At 45.4% G+C, this 18,032-nt stretch overlaps 1 protein-coding gene across 3 annotated transcripts in view; it reads right to left on the bottom strand.

Moving 5' to 3' along the window:
• Positions 1-18,032, bottom strand: part of LOC144142751 (gamma-tubulin complex component 2-like) — a 60,036-nt gene that overhangs the window by 5,476 nt on the left and 36,528 nt on the right. For 2 of the 3 annotated variants that reach the window (XM_077674444.1, XM_077674445.1), the window contains 4 exons: positions 15,725-15,819; positions 13,830-13,900; positions 11,972-12,137; positions 6,552-6,695 (listed from right to left, as the gene is read on the bottom strand). In XM_077674444.1, the coding sequence (XP_077530570.1) occupies positions 6,552-6,695; positions 11,972-12,137; positions 13,830-13,900; positions 15,725-15,819 (476 nt within the window). Of the gene's footprint in view, positions 1-6,551; positions 6,696-11,971; positions 12,138-13,829; positions 13,901-15,724; positions 15,820-17,461; positions 17,489-18,032 lie in introns of all 3 variants that reach the window. The other variant, XM_077674443.1, reaches the window with a different exon arrangement.

Here is an 18,032-nt window from a genome sequence, read left to right as displayed (position 1 = left end):
GATAAATAGTCTGCATTTTTTCTCTCAATTTGATTCGACATTTGTGCAATGAAACCCCAACGACACGACGATTCCCGGTTTAAAAAAACTCCCACCTCCCCTCGCGGGAACCCCTGTGTAGATGCGACACATAGGCGGAGCGGCGAAGGGACCGTGTTTTATAGCGTGCATAACGTTGAGGGGACTGCGTAAGCCGGTCCCAGTCAATGACGACGTTGGCGTACTTGTAAAGCGGCGTGGACTCTAGGTGTTTGAGCCAAGCGTGGATGTTGCTTCGCCGGAGAACGGCACACCGGTTATATGCGCAGTGCGCCCGAAGGAGAGGAAACCGCGGAAGAGAGAGTACTGCACATGCGCCGGCCCCAGCGCGTCTGCCGCGGCTATGACCCAACGTGCCGCGGCTATGACGCAACACAATCCAACACAATCCACTTTCATCCAATCCAATCCAAGCCAATCCAATCCAATCCAATGCCCCTCGCAAAAGAGTGTTCGCTATCGGAGAGGAGAGGAGAGGGGGTGAGTGGCGGAGAGCGCAGCTGGCGCGGCGAAGAGAATGGGGGAGGGGTGGACAACGCCGCCGCCGACGACGACGACGCCGGAGGGACAAGGCGAGTGAATCAGATGCTCTGCATCTAAAACTACCCACTTCTTACGATGGATCACCACAGTCCCGGCAAACTCCCCGTAGAAACAATGCACTAGAAACTCCGATTATACAACGCTCGGGTGAGCGTGGTCCGCTTCGTACGATGGACCACGGTGGGGGATAAACCGACATTTTTCCCATCTTTTACACCGCTCTGCCCCGACCTTTATTTACTCTTAACACCCGTTTGATGCTACAGTTGAACCTCGATATAACGAACCTCGATTTAACGAAATTCGCGATATAACGAATTTTTTCAAGTTTTCTAACAAAATTTTGCTAAATGCATGTATTTTTGTCTCGATTTTACGAAGTAATTTTGTGCGGCGCTTTCGATTTAACGAAGTCACGGCAAGAAAGGAAGAACGAAATTCCGGTCGAGGCACGTTTTATTTTGCCTCTCAGGCCCTACATTGAAAAAATTCATTACTCAAATTGACTCTTGAAGGCTAAAATGAAAGAAAAGCGGTGAAATCTACGGTTAACAACAATTAAAAGCGAAGAACGAAGCTGCACAAACCGCTAGCGGTCATAGACGGTTTAATAGTGCAGCCACTATTTTGACGTCTCCATCGTTGCCTACGCCAGCGCCCTCTATGCTTAGGCTACCGAAGCCTACTTCAAGCTTTTTTTTTTCTACGCGTCATTGCTCACGGTGCTGGTGCTGCTGCGCTAGGTTGTGCTCGCTGATAACCAATTAATATTTTGTTCGTGCATCGTTAGGTGAGTCTTGTAAGCAGCATGAGCACTCCAAGAGAAAGAAAAGTGTTCCGAACAAGAGCCTGAGGAAGCTCGGTGAAACTGACAGCCACCGAAGTGCGATGGATGCCATCGATGTTCTGCGGAGGCACGCAGGTGCACACGAATGTTTAAGACCTTGTTAGCGCTGTCAGCATACGAGCGTCACGTAAAGCCCGCTCTGGTCAAGAAACGCCAAGCACTGCTTACGGACTTCTTCACTACGGCTTGAACATCGAGTGCTGGTGGCAATAAATTGCTCTCTTTGAACGTGGTCATCTTCGTTTCACCAGCGTTCATTAGACAGCTGCGGTGCGGAGAAATCAGTTTCGTAAGGGCTCAGTGGGCATAAAAGTAATTGCTTAATCGAATTTGGCCGGAAGATTTTTAATGTAAGCTTTCCGCTTTCCGGATCACGTAAGCGCTGCTCCACACAGTGAAGCGGTCCGCGTGTACTCCGCTCAACTCGCAATCATGGTTTTATCTCGAGTGTTGTGGTTGAATCACGCGCCCATACTGCGGAGCCCTTGTACATGAAAAGTCTTTCGAAAGTTTCATAGCAGCCTTCCGCTGTTGGCCCGCCGCGCCTGAGCCTACCACTGAATGGACGAAAAGAGGCGTAACTTCGAACGAGCACCTCGGCGGGGTGAAGTTCACGGGACATGGACGCGGGTTCAATTGACTAACAGCGGCATTTAGTAGTGACCGAAATGAAAAAAGAAAAAGTGGAAACCTAGTCTGCTATCATATTTAATGAGGCGTTGCGGAAAAAGAACCGGTTTTACGATGACACATGAACTACCGTCGGCTATCCGAATTCCATTGCCCAAGTGTTGAAACTCTTAATTCACACAATTTTCGCGGCCAGTTTTAGTACAAATTTCGCTTTAATTGGAGAGGTAACTACATAGCAGTTGTTGCCTGGCGAGGGCCAAAGTGTTAAAACCCCAATAACTGGTTAAATGAACTGTAAAATCGAAACCTCGATTTTACGAAATTCTCGATTTAATGAAATTTGCGGCCCCAAGTACGACTTCGTTATATCGAGGTTTAACTGTACTTGATGTGCAAAGGTCCGCAGGCAGGTACTGGTAGGCGGGAGTTAACCTTCGACGGGCTCACAGATTGCCAACGCGCCAACTACGAGAAGTCAAAGTCCAGGTGGCCGGCATACCGCGAATTCGCAGCTCCCATCAAGCTGACGAACACAGAAACACACACGACAAAACCTTACAGCAATAACCCAACGGCCGCTTTTCCTCGCCCGCTTGATCCACGTTTCTCCCTTTCACGATGCCCCCTCTCCCTTTCTCTTTGCTCCCTGCCTATCAGTGTCTTTCAAAGCTGCGTTGTCGCTCCGTTCCTTTCTCTCTCGCCTTTTTTTCATCGCCGCTACAAACTAATGTTCGCTTCACTTGGCCTGGGCAGTTTCACACTCTTGCCTTTTCCCCTCTAAATTTGATCAGCTGTGTCGGCCTTACCAGCTAATCTCAGGTGCACAAGGCGCAGGGCTGGTGGGCTAGTGCAGATTCCGTGGAGAGGAGGAGGGCACAAAATAGGCATTTCTTTGTTTAGAAACTTGGGATTTCAGCTAAAAGTTTGCAAATTACATAAGAAAGCACTAAACATAGTAAGTAAAACCTCGCTAAGAAACGTCTGTCTTGTAACCAAGGTCTCTTGTATGGAATCTTGCTAACATGGCGAACATACAAAAACCAAACCGCTTTCCTTTGAATGCCTCTTATAACCAAGTGTCTCTTGTAACAGTGTCTCTTGTAATGAGGTTTTACTGTAGTGCAAATAACTACTTAGCCCACCTGCCGCATGAGACAGTCTACTAGGCCGCCGTTTGCCCGTACCCCGATGATACAACACCCCCCGTCTTACAACGCTTTCGCATGGTCCCTTGAAATTTGTATTGCCAGGGTTGCACTGTATTTCATATTTCGAGGATTGAACGCGTCAAAGCTGCGCCTGGACTACGAGGTGTGCTGTAGTAGAGGGTTCTGGATTAATATTGACCACCTGGGGATCTTTAACCTGCGCCGAAATCTCGACATATTGGACGTTATTGCTATTTGACTCCATCAGAAAGAAAAGCAGCCACTGCGGAAGGGATCGTACCCACATCCTTGGGCTCAGCAGCACAACAACATGGCCACTGAGCCACCACAGTGGGTTCATCTGATATTGGGCCCGTGTACTACCATTCGCTACTTGTCGCTTACTCCAAATTTTCCCATACACTAAAACGGTAGATTCCAGGGTTCAAGCTGGTTTATGTGACAAAAATTGTTTCTAAGCCCTTTCAAAGCTCTGTGTGTGGATCTTCAAAGACCGCAATGACTTTTAGAACTCAAATAAAAACCAGTGTTGTGAGGCAGGAGGCTTGAAATGATGAGAAATCAAAAAAAAAAAAAAAAAAAGGGATTGTTGCTGCAGCCCACATTCCAAACAGGGGACTTTTCGTCAAACGATTCCCCTCATCACAAATGATGGCTTTGGTAATGTTTCCTTCTCCGACAATTTAACATAACCGCATGTTAGAGTTACACCGATAAGCGTTTTGAGGGTGTTCCAAAATAACACCTTTCATTTGCTAAGAAAGATAAATTAAGCAGCAAACAATTGCTCAATGCTTATGTAGCTTCACGTTGACTTCATGCTTAATAAAGATGAAAATTCAAGAAATTCAAGGTTTTCAAAGGACCCACATGAACCCTACCACCCTCTGAAGGTCTCATACTCAAAGACACAACACAGCTCTCGTGGTCGCCAGGGGGACACTGCTCTTAAAACAGCTCCTTTTAATTTTCAAGCAAACTCTGTGAAACTGTGAAACTTGCATATTTCCCACTGATTTCAAATGTGCCATTATTTTTTTAGTCAATTATTTCCCAAGATAATTAGAGATAATTAGCCATTTTTGGAGGACCAATAGACAAAACTGTGTTGGCCATAAAACTGTGATCCTTATATTTTCCAATACTATGAACCCTAGTGAATGCAATAATTGAAGTGGCTTTTTGATGCATCGCTTGGAACTAATTTTACAGCTCATTAAGCTTTGGTGGCACCAGCGGAAAGGAACCATTTAAAATGCCCATTTCAAACACCAAAGTTTAATGAGCTGTAAGATTAGTTCCAAGCTGTGCATCAAAAAGCCGATTCTCTTATTGCACTCACCGGGGTTCATAGTATTGGAAAATATAAGGATCACAGTTTTATGACTAACACTGTTTTGTTTATTGTTTGAGCAAAAATGGCTAATCATCTCTATTTATCTCGGTAAATAATTGACTGACCAAAACAAATAATGGCATACTTGAAATCAGTGGGAAAAAAGCAGCAAGACTGACAAGTTTCACAAAGTTCACTTATCAATTAAACGAAGCTTTAAGAGTTGCTTTAAAGGTGTTGTGCCACCAAATTTTAAGTCTGTAAAAAGCCTGCTGTAGGCTTCCTCTGCATGCAACGACCCTCAACACGAAGTGCTGGGTACAGCAAGCGCTTAATATATATTTTAATTCGCTTCTAAAAATTACCTAAATGCTCTTCTGGAAATCGGGACCCATCGCTAGCGCCACTAACCATGACGTCAGTGGATTGCCAGCACAGCAAAGTTTGTGACGTCATACAACGCTAGCGACTCGAGCGACGTCAACGTGAACTCCAGTTACCACAGTTTGTTTGGTCGCTTGGTCGTATCGACACACTATACCGATACGACGGCGACGCCGACGCGACGCCGACGAGTCGTTAAAACATCGGCCAACTGCCGAATTGCCAGACCGCGTTGTCACACCACGCCGACGGCGACACAAACACGTCGGCCGATGGAAAGTCGCCGTAGTGTGACTGACTCGCCGACCGAAGACGCCAACAAAACCGGTCGCCTGACTGGTCGCACGACGCGTCGTCAATCGACCGAGAAGCGAAAACTGTGCCCCGACAACATTCGTGCCGCAATGAACGCGGCTCTATTTTGTTAGTTTCTGGAGGGTAATAAACTCAGTAAGTTCCATGAAGCCCATACAACTCAACACTAGCGCTAATGCGATCCGTATTTTGGCGTTCGACGCTTCAGCCGTGCTCTTCGGCGACGCCGCTACCCCGGAATGCGTGTGCGATCGGCTCGCCTGTAGAAAATATAAGGTCAGTTTCGTGCAGAAGAACAGTTACGTAGGGTAATTTGGGTAATAACAGATCAGTATCGGCAAAGGTTTTTAACGTAAAACGTAAAACCAAAGTACGGCAAGCACTATCCCTTCAGTGCAAAATCGCAGTCGCAGCCGGGCACACTTATTTTTGCGAGCGCTTTCGCAGAAGAGCAGAGTTGATGGCGATAAGCTGTCGCGGGGGCTTCGCGGAACCTTGCTGCGCAAGCGCTATTTAAAAAATGTGAGTTTACAAGCCAGGAATTCTGTAAACTAGCTAGTAAACACCGACGTACGACTCCAAGGATGGGCCTCCATCTAGTACACTGGCTATATCAGCTATATCGCGGTGTGGAATCCTTTGTTCGCTGGTCTCGCGCGTTCCGCCCGTCCGGTCAACGTTGCCGGTTCGATTCGCGGCGGGGGGCAGCTTTTTTTTTTTTTTTTGTAGCGTTTTTTTAGCATTTTTATGGTTTGCAAATTCATGGTTTTCATTTGTCTGCATCCGAGGATGCAGACAAAGAATCCGCGTCGGAGCTGTCGCGGCTTGACGTGACGAGTCGGCGTGTTTACTTCCGTGGTGAAGCACGTATGTGGGGGAGCAGACGCCGCAGTAAAGTCGCAACGTACCGCAGCGCCGCCGTGGCAGAGCCTCCTCGCAACACTGTGACGTCACTGCTTGAATCGGCGCCCAGAAACCGAAACCGAATCCTGTTCACATGAATCGTGCGATAATAAATTTTTCACTCAGAATATGTGCGTGTGAGAGCATGTATCATGCTTTCTAACGAATTATAAAACGTTTGCAACAAAGAATGCACAAGCAACAAATTTGGTGGCACAACACCTTTAAGTGCCGTTCAACAAAAGTCCAGTGGGCCGACAGAATCGTTGCGAGACGTCCAACGGACCATCACAACTCCGCAGCTACTGAGTTTCCCTTATCGGGTCCACAAAGCTACAAGGCTAGTGCCTGAACGGATCGGCCCCCGAGGGAGAACGCTCACCATGACGAAGGTGGCAAACTCCAGGCACTGCTGGAGGATCTCGTGGATCAGCTGGAAGACCGGGAAGTTGGTCAGCATGCACAGGTTGACAAAGGAGTCCGTCAGCTCCGTGTGCAGAGCCAGCACTTCGTCCACCGTCTGAACCTGTGGAAGGGAAAACCGAGGCAAAAGCTAGTCACCAAGCCGACAGACTTAAGGTTGCCGCCTATTCGGTAGTACCGTTCACAAAATCTCATGCTGTTGGAACTGATATTGCCCCAAACCATGCTTTCTGATTTCCTTACTTAAGTTTTGTCACCAGCACTTGGCCATACCTGCCGATCTCATTTGCTAATAAGCAAGGCTAAAACGGGGGCTAGTTGGTTATAGATCTTCTCGAACCGCGCTGCCTTAAAACTTAGACAAGGGAAGAGCACACAAGGACGGGTCGCGCTTCGTCCAGTCCTTGTGTGCTCTTCCCTTGTCTAAGTTTTAAAACAGCGCGGTTTAAGAGGAGGTCTTATTTGCTGTTTAAAGGGTACATGTAGACAAAACACAAGTTTGGTTCATTTGAAAGATTGCCTCTTTAGAACAATACTGACAACCACTGTTAACGCACACTTTGCTCAAATAAGCTATATAATTAGGAAAAAACGGAATGGCATGCGACCCACTAGCTCATTTCCCGCAACAGAACCTATGATGTCATATGCCAAGGCTGTGCGATTGGCCGAGGCCAGCAAAAGAAAATGCAAATTAGGCACAGCTTATAAGCTTGCCGAATGAGCTATCTGCACTTAAAGGAGCCATGAAGAGAAAACAAAAGTTTGTTTTATTCGAAAGATTAGGTGTTTCATAGTACCCCAAGCGCTTTCCCGGAAGCAAATGATGCTTTATTCACTGAGAAATCAGGCAATTTAAGCCAAAATTTTATATCTCCCGCTAAAATTGCACATTTGGTGACGTGAGCAATGGCGTCACTCGGGCCGGTCCATGAAACAGATACTTAGTATGCCGACTCCATATAGCACCCACACGCGGGAGTCGACCGAGACGGCGGCCATTTTAAAAATACTTGTAAAACCTAGTGCACCCGCACCCTAGTCATGGAATCGCCTGATCCGGAGAACAAAACTCTCGCCGAGGAGCTCGGGCTTGCATTTAACAACCTCACACCACTTGAACGCTCAATGCTTCTAAGTGCACGAGCGGCAAGAGTTGTGGGATACGCGGTGGACGGGAAAGCGACCATTCCGCGATAGCCACAACAGACGAACGCCCTGCCGTCGGCACCGCTGCCTCGTCAGCCCCGTCGCGACGCACGAATACAGACTGGTACGTATGTGCCGTATTTGTATTACGGTTAATAATAGTTCAACTTCAGTAGCAGTATCGCTTATGCCAGTTGGCCGGTGTCGTGTATGGAAAGCCGTTCGAGCGAGCTCTCTGCTTCGACCAGAAAGATATGAGCGCCAATGCGCGGTGTTTACGGCATTTTTTCCCCCAAGGTCAGAGCGCCTCGAACCCGAAAATTCGTCTGCGCGACGGCGAGATGTCGAGCTCGGCCAGGCAGTAGTTTCGTACGCATTGGCGCACACGCTTGCGTGTTCGTTCGGAACTTCAACCGTTTACTCCACCATTCTTTGTCATAAAAAGAATGTGCAGTATGTTTCACGGGCATTTAGCTCGCTATGCAAACTGTAAGCCCTGCCTAACATGCGTTTGCTTTTGCCGGCCTCCGCCAATCGCAGAGCATTCCCAAGTGACATCACAGGTTCTGTTGCGGAAAATGAGCTGGTGGGTCGCATGGTCATTTCCTTTTTTCCTAATTATGTAGCTTATTTGAGCGAAGTTTGCGTTATAAGTGGTGTCGTTATGGTTCTAACGAGGCAATCTTTCGAATGAACCAAACTTGTGTTTTCTCTTCATGGCTCCTTTAAATGTAATGCATATTCATCTTACGGCAGTAAGGATGGAGGGGTAAACAGTGGAAATTACGAAAATACACGTAAACATAGAAGTACCAATGCACCCTAGCTGATGTTGGAACTGGGCGCACTATGCTTGCTTTAGCTGCACAGCAGACCGCCACTTTGGAGTTGTCTCACGACACTGGACGATCGGCATAAGCGATGTTGTCTTGCACGACTCTGTTTGTCAAGCATACCTCATGTTTCACAAAACCATTATTTTCTACCGTAACAAAACAAGCCAGGTGCAAATACAGTCGAGTCCACTAATAACGATACCGTTTATAACAATATATCGGATATAACGATGAACAGCTATGGCACCGTCAACTTTTGTATTCTTTCTATGGTAAAATAAACCGTTTATTACAGTGCTCCGGTGCCACGATATCGGATATAACGATTGAATCCGGTTATATTGTTCGCCAAAAGTGCTACAGTGACGACTCTAAATGATGCGGTTGCGCAGCCTACTCAGGTAGTGTCTTCGTAGGAGGCCCAATGCGTCACCTCGGGGACTTTGTTTCCGCCAAGGACATTTACCTCAGCTAGGTGAAGCGCCTATAGATGCTCTTGGAAGAAAAGATTTGCACTACCTTAACACGCGGCAAACAATGGTGACCGACTTGGCTTCTTTTCCGCAAATTAGTAGTAGTACCACCTTGCTGCCATGCGAATAAGATGTTTTGAACTCTGTTCCGTCTTTTTATTTCGCAACCCACTTATAACAATTATCAGTTATAATGATGGGATTTCCTTGGCACTTGGATATTGTTATAAGTGGACTAGACTGTACGGTCAAAAACAAAGCAACGGTGGACAATGGTCCGCGGCTCTGTATAGTAGCGTCATCTGGGAGGACTGACACGGCAAGCAAGGCCGCAGAGCCTACTGATGCACTGGAAGTTCGTTTGAATTCCCGCCCCTGTGACTTAGTGGCAGGTGTCATGAAAACACACGATTTGGCAGGAGAATCAAAATTTTAACCTACATTGAATAATTATCAGTGAATACGGCATCGTTTGCTTCCGGGCAAGTGTTGGGGGCACTAAAAACCACGAAACCTTTCGAATGAAACAAACTTGTATTTTGTCTGCATGGCCCCTTAAGGGGGCAGTTGGGTCTTTGGGTCCGAAAAACGGTCAAAAAAAGCGTTTTCTGAAATGTGGCATTTTCGGCCTCCACGGCCATTTTTCTATCAGTCTGTGAATTTCCTCATCAAAAGGAACCATATTTTGTTGTTATTCTATTATAATAGCATTTTAAAGTGCACTATACAGCTCAGTTAGCGCAGAATTCGATGGTGCAACGGCACTTTTCTTGCAATGCAAAGCTAGCATTTCGTCCTCAGATATCTCGGCACCCAGAGCAGGTATAACTGTAATTCTTTTTGCTTCCGATACCGAAATGTATGGAGAATACAATGTCAGAAACAAATTTTTCAAATGGAGGCTTTGGAAAATTATTATTGTGTTCAAATGGCACCACCTGCGAGCCATTTCTGGCAGAGCATGGGAGAAGCGAAGTTCACTGTGTTGTAAAACGACCAAAAATAGCCGAATCAAAAAAGTTCTTTCTACGTTGTATTCTTTAGTCATTTGTCTGTCTAGCCACGTGGTAATTGCCATTCTGTATGGCATGGTTTTTTTGTAACTGTGACCCAAAATAATGGCAATTAATCATTAACTCAAAATATAATCAACTTACAAAAAATCTAACGGCAGCTTTGAAATCAGCACAAAAAACTATAATGCATGCAGTTTCATTAAAATAGGTTGGTAAATAAAAAAAATAGCTCCAAGACCAGTCTGCCCCCTTAAACCGAAGTGTGTATTTGCTCTATTAGTATGCCGCACCGGCAACCTTATTTGATAGAAAAACCGTGTTGCTTTACGGTCACCATCCTAGACCGTTCTTGTGCAATTCAAAATGTTCTCGATCTAAATCGACGCAATTAGAAACGATAGCACTCTAGATAAATGTCTAAAGAGAAAACGCCGCAGCATCCAAATTGCCGAAGGCCGTTTGCACACATCACTTTGTTGGCTGCTCCTTCGACAATTGTGTTCTTTAGGCTCACTGGGGAGCACAAGTTCGCTGCAGTAAACTTTATACCTTCAAGAAACCTGCGTCGTCCATGGCTACGTGACAATATGAATGTGCAGCATCATAGTGTGTCTGCAGCTATTCAGCAGCAAACTATGCCCGAGGAATAGCAAGAGCGCCCATAAAGTGTGAATTGAAATGTCCTGCCCCCCTAACTTCTCTAAGCTAACCATGTCTAAACGACAGGTGTGACACTGAATGCTTGCACATCTGCCAATTCAAAGTCATCCCTTCTTTCCCCGCTTGGACAGGAACAGCGATTTCCTTGCTGCATTAGCTAATATGACATGTTACTTAGATGACTTCTACTGAGACTTGTAGATTAGTGTGAACCACAAACAGCGACTGTTGAATGCAGCACTGCACAAAATTAAAGCCGTTCCACTCGATGTGAAAGCTGATGGAAGTGCAGAGCAGTGATTAGCCATAATGGGCTGTAGAGCTGTTATCCGCTCACTGCAACCACCCAAAGCAATTCAAATTTACTGCCTTCGCAGTGCTCGCGCGCCCCCTGCCTGAAACTGCACCAAAAAGGGTTCTGTTCTCTTTGTGCTTGCTTTTCCTCCTGCACGTGCTGGCGTTGCACTGCCACTTTTCTTCGCTTACTATCATAAAAACCAACCCAATGAGTGTTCCTTACTAAATGAACGCGGGCGCTGCCAGTTAGTCACGTATGGTTTGACTCAAATGTACCTGCAGTTTCCTTTGCATTAAACAACGGGGAGATGTATGACTAGCGTCAGCGGATCACACGTTTTTAACGCTCATGACTATATAAACCGTTTGGCCTCCGAAGCCTCCGGGTTACGCCGCGACAACAGCCACTACGACGAAACACCATGTGGCTCTACTTAGGTCCAGAGAACAAGCTACGATGACAAGGAGAGCCCCTAAAGGGCTCTCCACTTAAAAGATAATATGTGCAGGCATTGTTCCTTGTCATTGCTTACGCACGTTACATGCAAGCAATGACCAGCACAAGAAACACTGTCTGCACACTGTAAAAATTGCAAATGCACTATGTCACGGTCTGAGAACACATACGCGTTGGCAAGGCAAAAGATCGCACGAGAGAAATAGACTAAGTGCATTGCATATGTTCCGAAGTGAAAGATTGCGCCTGTGAACCCTCAATAAGTTTATCACAGGGCAAGATAAGGCTTATTGAAAATGGCCTAACATGAATAACACCCGTGAATAGTCTATTTTTATCTTTTTTTTCTTCCCCTCTCACACTCAACTATACGTACATACCGTCTGTGTTTTGTGAATAAAGCAGTTGATTGTTCGCGCTAGTCTTGTGTATGCTTTCAGTCATTTGTCTTTCTTAATTAAACACTCAGCATGCAGTCCAACGTGGGGCACCTTTTGCAGGCGATCCTGGAAGATGTGCCAGCTGGGGTCGACAACCTCGACGGTGATGTAGTACTGCAGGTTCTTGACAAAGTGCATCATCCCCTGGCGGAGACCAAACGCCGCCGTCGGGTACGCCGCCGTCTTCAGCTTGGCGCCCTTGTCACGCAGCCAGACCCTGCAAGGCCATTCCCATTTGGGACTCGGCTTTTAGGCTTAACGTCCATCTTTTTAGGCCTAACGGACGTATTGCAGACTTACATTTCAAATGTTGGACATTGGTGGCAAAACAGGTGATGGGCCAATGCCTGGTGCCCCATTTGTTACACATGCTCATGGGTGTGCCTACTCGGCATGTTGCCATGAATGATGCTTTTTGTTTCGTTTACTTGTGTTTTGTTGCTCTTTTTTTTGTACACTGCACAGGCTGTTCCACGCTGTCATCAATAGACTACAATGTTCTTTTTTCATTGCCAGTGTTCTTAATCTAATCCGATTGTTCCGGAGAGAATAACGTGGAGAAATAAATGTCCACAGGGCAAACGCCGCGGCATTCAATTCACCGACATCCGCCTGCGCACGTCGACCGCATATACGGTGCTTCTTTCTTCTGAAAAGCTAACTGCACTCAAATTTCACCTCGACCAAGTTTATTTTTGATGCGTAGTAAGTACCACCAAATCAGCTGGGACACGCGTGGTGGCCCCGTGAAACGCCTCATTAATCAGTCAGAAGCGTTTAAAAAGCTCCGCCGCAGACCACGCTGCACCTGCCGGCGGATCGTGTAACCAGCCATGACGCGCCTGTGACGCTCCGGCCGACGGGGGCTTCTTCCTCTGGCCAGCCACGCAGCTGAAGAACCGGTCGAGCTCTGCTGCGAACGCTTCACCCATTTGCTACCCCATGCGCGCGCAGAGCTTGTACGCGGGCTCCCGAGCCGCTGACCGTCCGACCGCTCGCTGGACGGCTGCAACATCACTTCAATAGCCGCGCTCTCCTCGATTTTGGTTTCAAAATCGACGATTTTTGCTGAACGCTTGTGGCGTTCACGCTCGTATTTTACCTTTTGTATTTTGCATCTTGCTTTCTTTTCAGGCAGACTATACGGAAGTAGTGCTTTCAAGAGGTCGAAATTTTGAGTGCAGGTGGCCTTTAAAGCGTAGTTCGCTTCAATAAACGTCTATATCTAGAAAAAGTTCGACTCCTTCTTCGCTGTGCGAGAATATGAAGAGGCTAGGCAATATGAAGACAGCACACAGGTTATCACTTAATATTTACCCATGCAGTAGCAGCAAGCTCACTTTTGTCAACACTGTCAATCCTTGCTTACAAAGAGGGCTAATGAGTCTGAACTCTAAACCATTAATTTTCTTCTAATAAACTGACTAGGCAAGCTCCACCAACACCACCAGTGTGATTTGCAATAGTGTTGAGTTTGAATGGTAGATCTTCGAAGGATCTTTGTGCGAGTCTGTGAATGTCCTCGGTGTTGTTCACAAAATCTCTTCCTTTCAACATGTTCCCAGCGTTCAAACTTCCAAATGCTTGTAAGAGTTTGCTGGTTGTGCTGCGGAGCTTGCGCCCTTGCGGGCTATGGGATTCGGATGCGGATGCGGCTACGGCTATCAAGGAGTATTTTGATGGCAAGAACGCCTCGTTTGTATTTGTCAGCGGTGCATTCCCACGCCAGAAAAAAGCTTCCCGTTCCAATGCAAGGGAGATGGGCAAAAGAGAATTTCACACTCGACTATTTACCCCCCCCCCCCCCCCCCCCCCCCCTCCGACAGACCTTTTTCTCCAATGGCCTAGAAACACTGTCTGTAAATTAATGACAAAACGAATGCCCGTCCTTGAAGAACAAGAGACTTACTTGGACAGCATGCGCTCTACGTGTGTGCAGTAGAAGAGGAACCTGAAGACCATTTGGTAGCAGCCCAGGCTCTGATAAAAAGAAACACGAGACAACGATACCAAATCAACACTTAGGTCACCAGAGGTCGAAGTCATTCAACAGTTTTTTTGTTCTCTCTCCCTCTTTGAAAAAAAAAAAAAAAAAAAAAAAAAAAAAAAGGACACGTATCAGACACTTACACAATACCAATTCAAAATCAGTCGATTCGAAAGCTCAAAAATCTGTGCAATTTTCATCGTCCTGGAATTTACCATGCAAGCGACTGCTTTTTGGACAACTAAAGAATGCGTTTAAAATAAGAGACGGAATGACGGAATTTTGATGAGCTCACACAGTTTTACCAAAAGCTTGCAACATAGGCAAGAGTTGCACCTAAGAATGCGCCAGAGTGCAAGTCAGACTCTGTTCTTCAGAAACAGTTCTTATTTGCCCTTGCCCAACACAGCACTAACTCACTCCCTTCATGGTACATTAGAACTTTCCGATTCAAAAACTGGCTTGTGTTTTGTGTGCATTCACGTCATTTACCAACCCAGCAGTAGCAGTCTAACGCAGGCCACAGCATGATTGTTTGCTGCAGTTGTCAACCTAACAAGGCTTGAGGGGGCACATGGGTCTTTGATCAAAAACTTTATTTTTGCAGTTGTGACAACTATTTGGGGACGTATGTAGTTCTTCATTCTGATTTTAGATATATAAAATTTGTTTGTGTAAAACAAGTAGATTCAAATTTATTTGGATTGTTATATTTGATTTTTTGACAGCTTTTGTAAAAGAACTGCTGTAGGGATGCAGCTGAACGAGGTACCAGTGAACTGTGCACAAATCAAGGAGTGCAATAAGCCTAAAATTATCATTCCATCTGGCCTGTAGCAGAAGTTATGACTGTTGGATGTTTGGGCCTGGAAGGAAAAACCGCTTTTTTTCTAGTTCCCACGTTCCAGCCCAAAATTCAAACAGTCGTAACATCTGCTACAGGCCAGATAAAAGGATAATTTTAGGCTTATTGCACTCCTTGATTTGTGCACAGTTCACTGGTACCTCGTTCAGCTGCTTCCCTACAGCAGCTCTTTTACAAAAGTTGTCAGAAAATGAGATAAAACAATCTAAATAAATTTGAATTTATTTGTTTTACACAAAAACAAATTTTATATCTACAATCAGAACAAAATACTGCATACACCACCCAATTTTCCTCATCATAACTGTAAACTTTTCTGGCTTAAAACCAGCGTGCCCCCTTAAACTTTAGGTGGCAACAGGTGATGCAAAGAACTTGATGCTTTGGATCATTCTGAACTGGTGGCAATTCTTTCATACCAGAACCCACAGAGCCCATGAAATGTTGCTTTTGGAGCATAAACACCAACAATTTTAGTTCTGGAGCATAAATGTCAACACTGTCTTGCAGCGTCAGCCTCAAACAGCCATAGATGTCCCTACATGTAAACACTTTTCCAGCCTCCCTAGTCTATAGTTTTATAGCTATAAAACACTTCCAGCAGCTATGGAGCACAAGTATATGAACTGCAATAAAAAATAAATAATGCTTGGAATAAAAGAAGGGGCATCTAGAAGTACTTGCCTATGAGCTAGTTAGTTTGTGGCTACCGGTAAAACTAAAGAAAAACTGCCAACAACCCTCTTTTAGTCTTCGTCCGTAGCAGCTGTTTCATTTTTTACCAGCATCCAGCAATGATTGTGCAACAAACCAGCAAGCTGCCGTACTGAGGCACTGAGAGCGCTTAGAAATCAGACAGCAAAAGTAGCAGTGACAGTCGCAAGACAGTCGGTCACACAGCAGTCTAGTGTTGGTCACAACGGTCACGCAGCGAGTTGGAACAGTGTCTCACCGCGGTGCTGAGGACCAAGTTGAGAGGCCAGTCGACGTCGTAGTTTAGTGTGAACGCCTCGTGACCGGTGATGTTTTCTGGAGCTGCATTCTGGTCTGTAACAGCATAGACAAGAAAGGCATTTAGTTACAATGCGAAAGGAAGCGCGTGTATTTAGATTGCATCATTTACAAGCACAATCAATGTAGATTTGATCCGGAAAAACGTCAAAATGCAGTACTTGTCAAAAGGGCGCAATATCAAACGATGCATATGATGACAGGTGACGAGCTGATGGGTAACAAGTGTGACAACGCATGAAAAACGAGGAAAACCAGCTCCCCAGTGGTGCAACAAAGAATTAGGCGAACAGAATTACAAGCGTTACGATGTGGTTGATAAGAAAAGCAGAAGAAAGGGTTGGCGAGAAGTTTGAGAATGGTGATAAAAAATATGGCCAAGGAAAAGAAGTATAAACTAAGGGCTAAGTTCTAATAACCTTCAACTGCTTTTGTTTACTGCCACAACAAGCCGATATACTCTGATCTGCTCCAATTTATGCAAGGGTTGTTTGAGTTTGTTATTAGAGTCATTTGGCCAGAGACAAATGACTCCAGAGCGCATGCTGTTTAATAAACGAGCCAAAGCTTCTACGGCATTTCAAGTGGAGTTACTGCAGTGGTATGTTAAAATAAACTTCTAAAATAAGAGAAGCCCGCGATGTACATGCCTGGGCAAACCAAGAAGTCTTGGGCTTGTCATTAAATTGGACTACGAACATCTTTGTCTGCGAAAAGTCTGGTTTGCTTCATACAAACTTGAGTAGGAACTTACACAGCACTGAATGGGCATCATTTTGACGATTCAATAGTCCCCATTTTCACAATTTGCACAATTATAAACATTACACTCTATATATTGTGCTGTTGGTGCGACTGTAGGTGCTTTCTTGCATTTGCATACACCGGTATATCACTGCATTCCATGATTTGGAAATACTAGCATCTAGGCACGAGTCAAGTAGAATAATCTGCTTGACTCATGCCTAGATGCTACTCAAGTGACAGCAATGGTATCAATATAGCACAGGATAGCTTAGTAGCGTGGACAGTAAACTTTAAGACAGCAAGGAACAGCTAACAAATCTGCAAACTTTTACTAGTACTATATGCTGTAAAAAAGACAGCCCGAGCTATCTTTTTTTTTTCTGTTGCCTCTAAACAGCACAGGTGGTCATAGTGAAACGGCCAGATACTTTTGGAAGCTGCAGGTAGACAAAAACAGAAGCTATCGAGCGGCCCTTGAAGTAGGGAAGGTAAGTGCATGGCATAAGCTGAAACGTGGCCCAGTATTTGAACAATACAGCAACAAAATATACGGTGCTCTGCCCTGAAGCTTTGGGTCGTTATCAGAAGCTGAAAAAAAACGTCTTCCAGCATTACAGCCCAATCCCATGATCATTGCAAATAAATTATAAACACCTTCATTTCGATAGCCCAATTTCAATAGCCCCATTTCGACCAATTTGTTTGGTACCTGCATCTTAAAGCTACATCTGGCAGCTTCGTTTTGACAGCACTGTTTCGACAGCTTTGTTTTGATAGCTTTGTTTTGTTAGGAACACTTCGACAGCTTCATTATGACAGCTTCACTTTGACAGGTTCGCTTAGATAGCCGCATTTCAACAGCGTCATTTTGACAGCTTCGTTTTGGTAAAAGCTGGTGTCAATGCACTGCGTGCAAGACTTAAATGCATACTTCTGCGTAGTGCCTCCCCGATCAAACCTGTAAGGAAGGGAAAAAAAGAAGAAGGGTGCATAACAGTAGTCGCACAAACAAAGCAAAGCGTGAACAAACAAAAAGGAAAGACGACACAAAGCGTGAACGAAAGCAGGATGTGGGGCAACCAAGGTGAAAGAAAAGACATGACACAGAAAGGTACTGACAAGCATGCAGGAAGCTCTGCAGTGAGCCAAAGTTAAACAAACCAGATATATTTGCAAGTGCAAAGCAATAACAGGAAATTCCCTCCGCGCCAGTTTTTGGCACCGGCAATAGGCTAGAAGACAGCCTGTAGTCCTCCGATTTTGTAGTCTGGTTCTTAGTAAATTTCAAGCATGCAAAAATTTTTTTTAGTAAACAAGCACACCGCGTGTTTCCTTTGAAAACACTCTGGGCCACTGCATTTCTGCTGAACATCGACATTTCTGTTGCACACAAACTTACTATTTATACTTGGTGTAATAGTTAATAACCATGAACAGAAGGTTCCTCTTAGAAGGCTTGCTCGGTTGCTTGCTTGATTGATTGATTCATTCATTCTGGGGTT

Source organism: Haemaphysalis longicornis, unplaced genomic scaffold (genome assembly GCF_048455015.1).
Source record: "Haemaphysalis longicornis isolate Haplotype H1 unplaced genomic scaffold, Haemaphysalis longicornis Haplotype H1 scaffold_6, whole genome shotgun sequence".
Lineage (NCBI taxonomy): Eukaryota > Metazoa > Arthropoda > Arachnida > Ixodida > Ixodidae > Haemaphysalis > Haemaphysalis longicornis.
The sequence above is the reverse complement of the archived record's forward strand: the minus strand, read 5'-3'. Positions and strand labels throughout refer to the sequence as shown.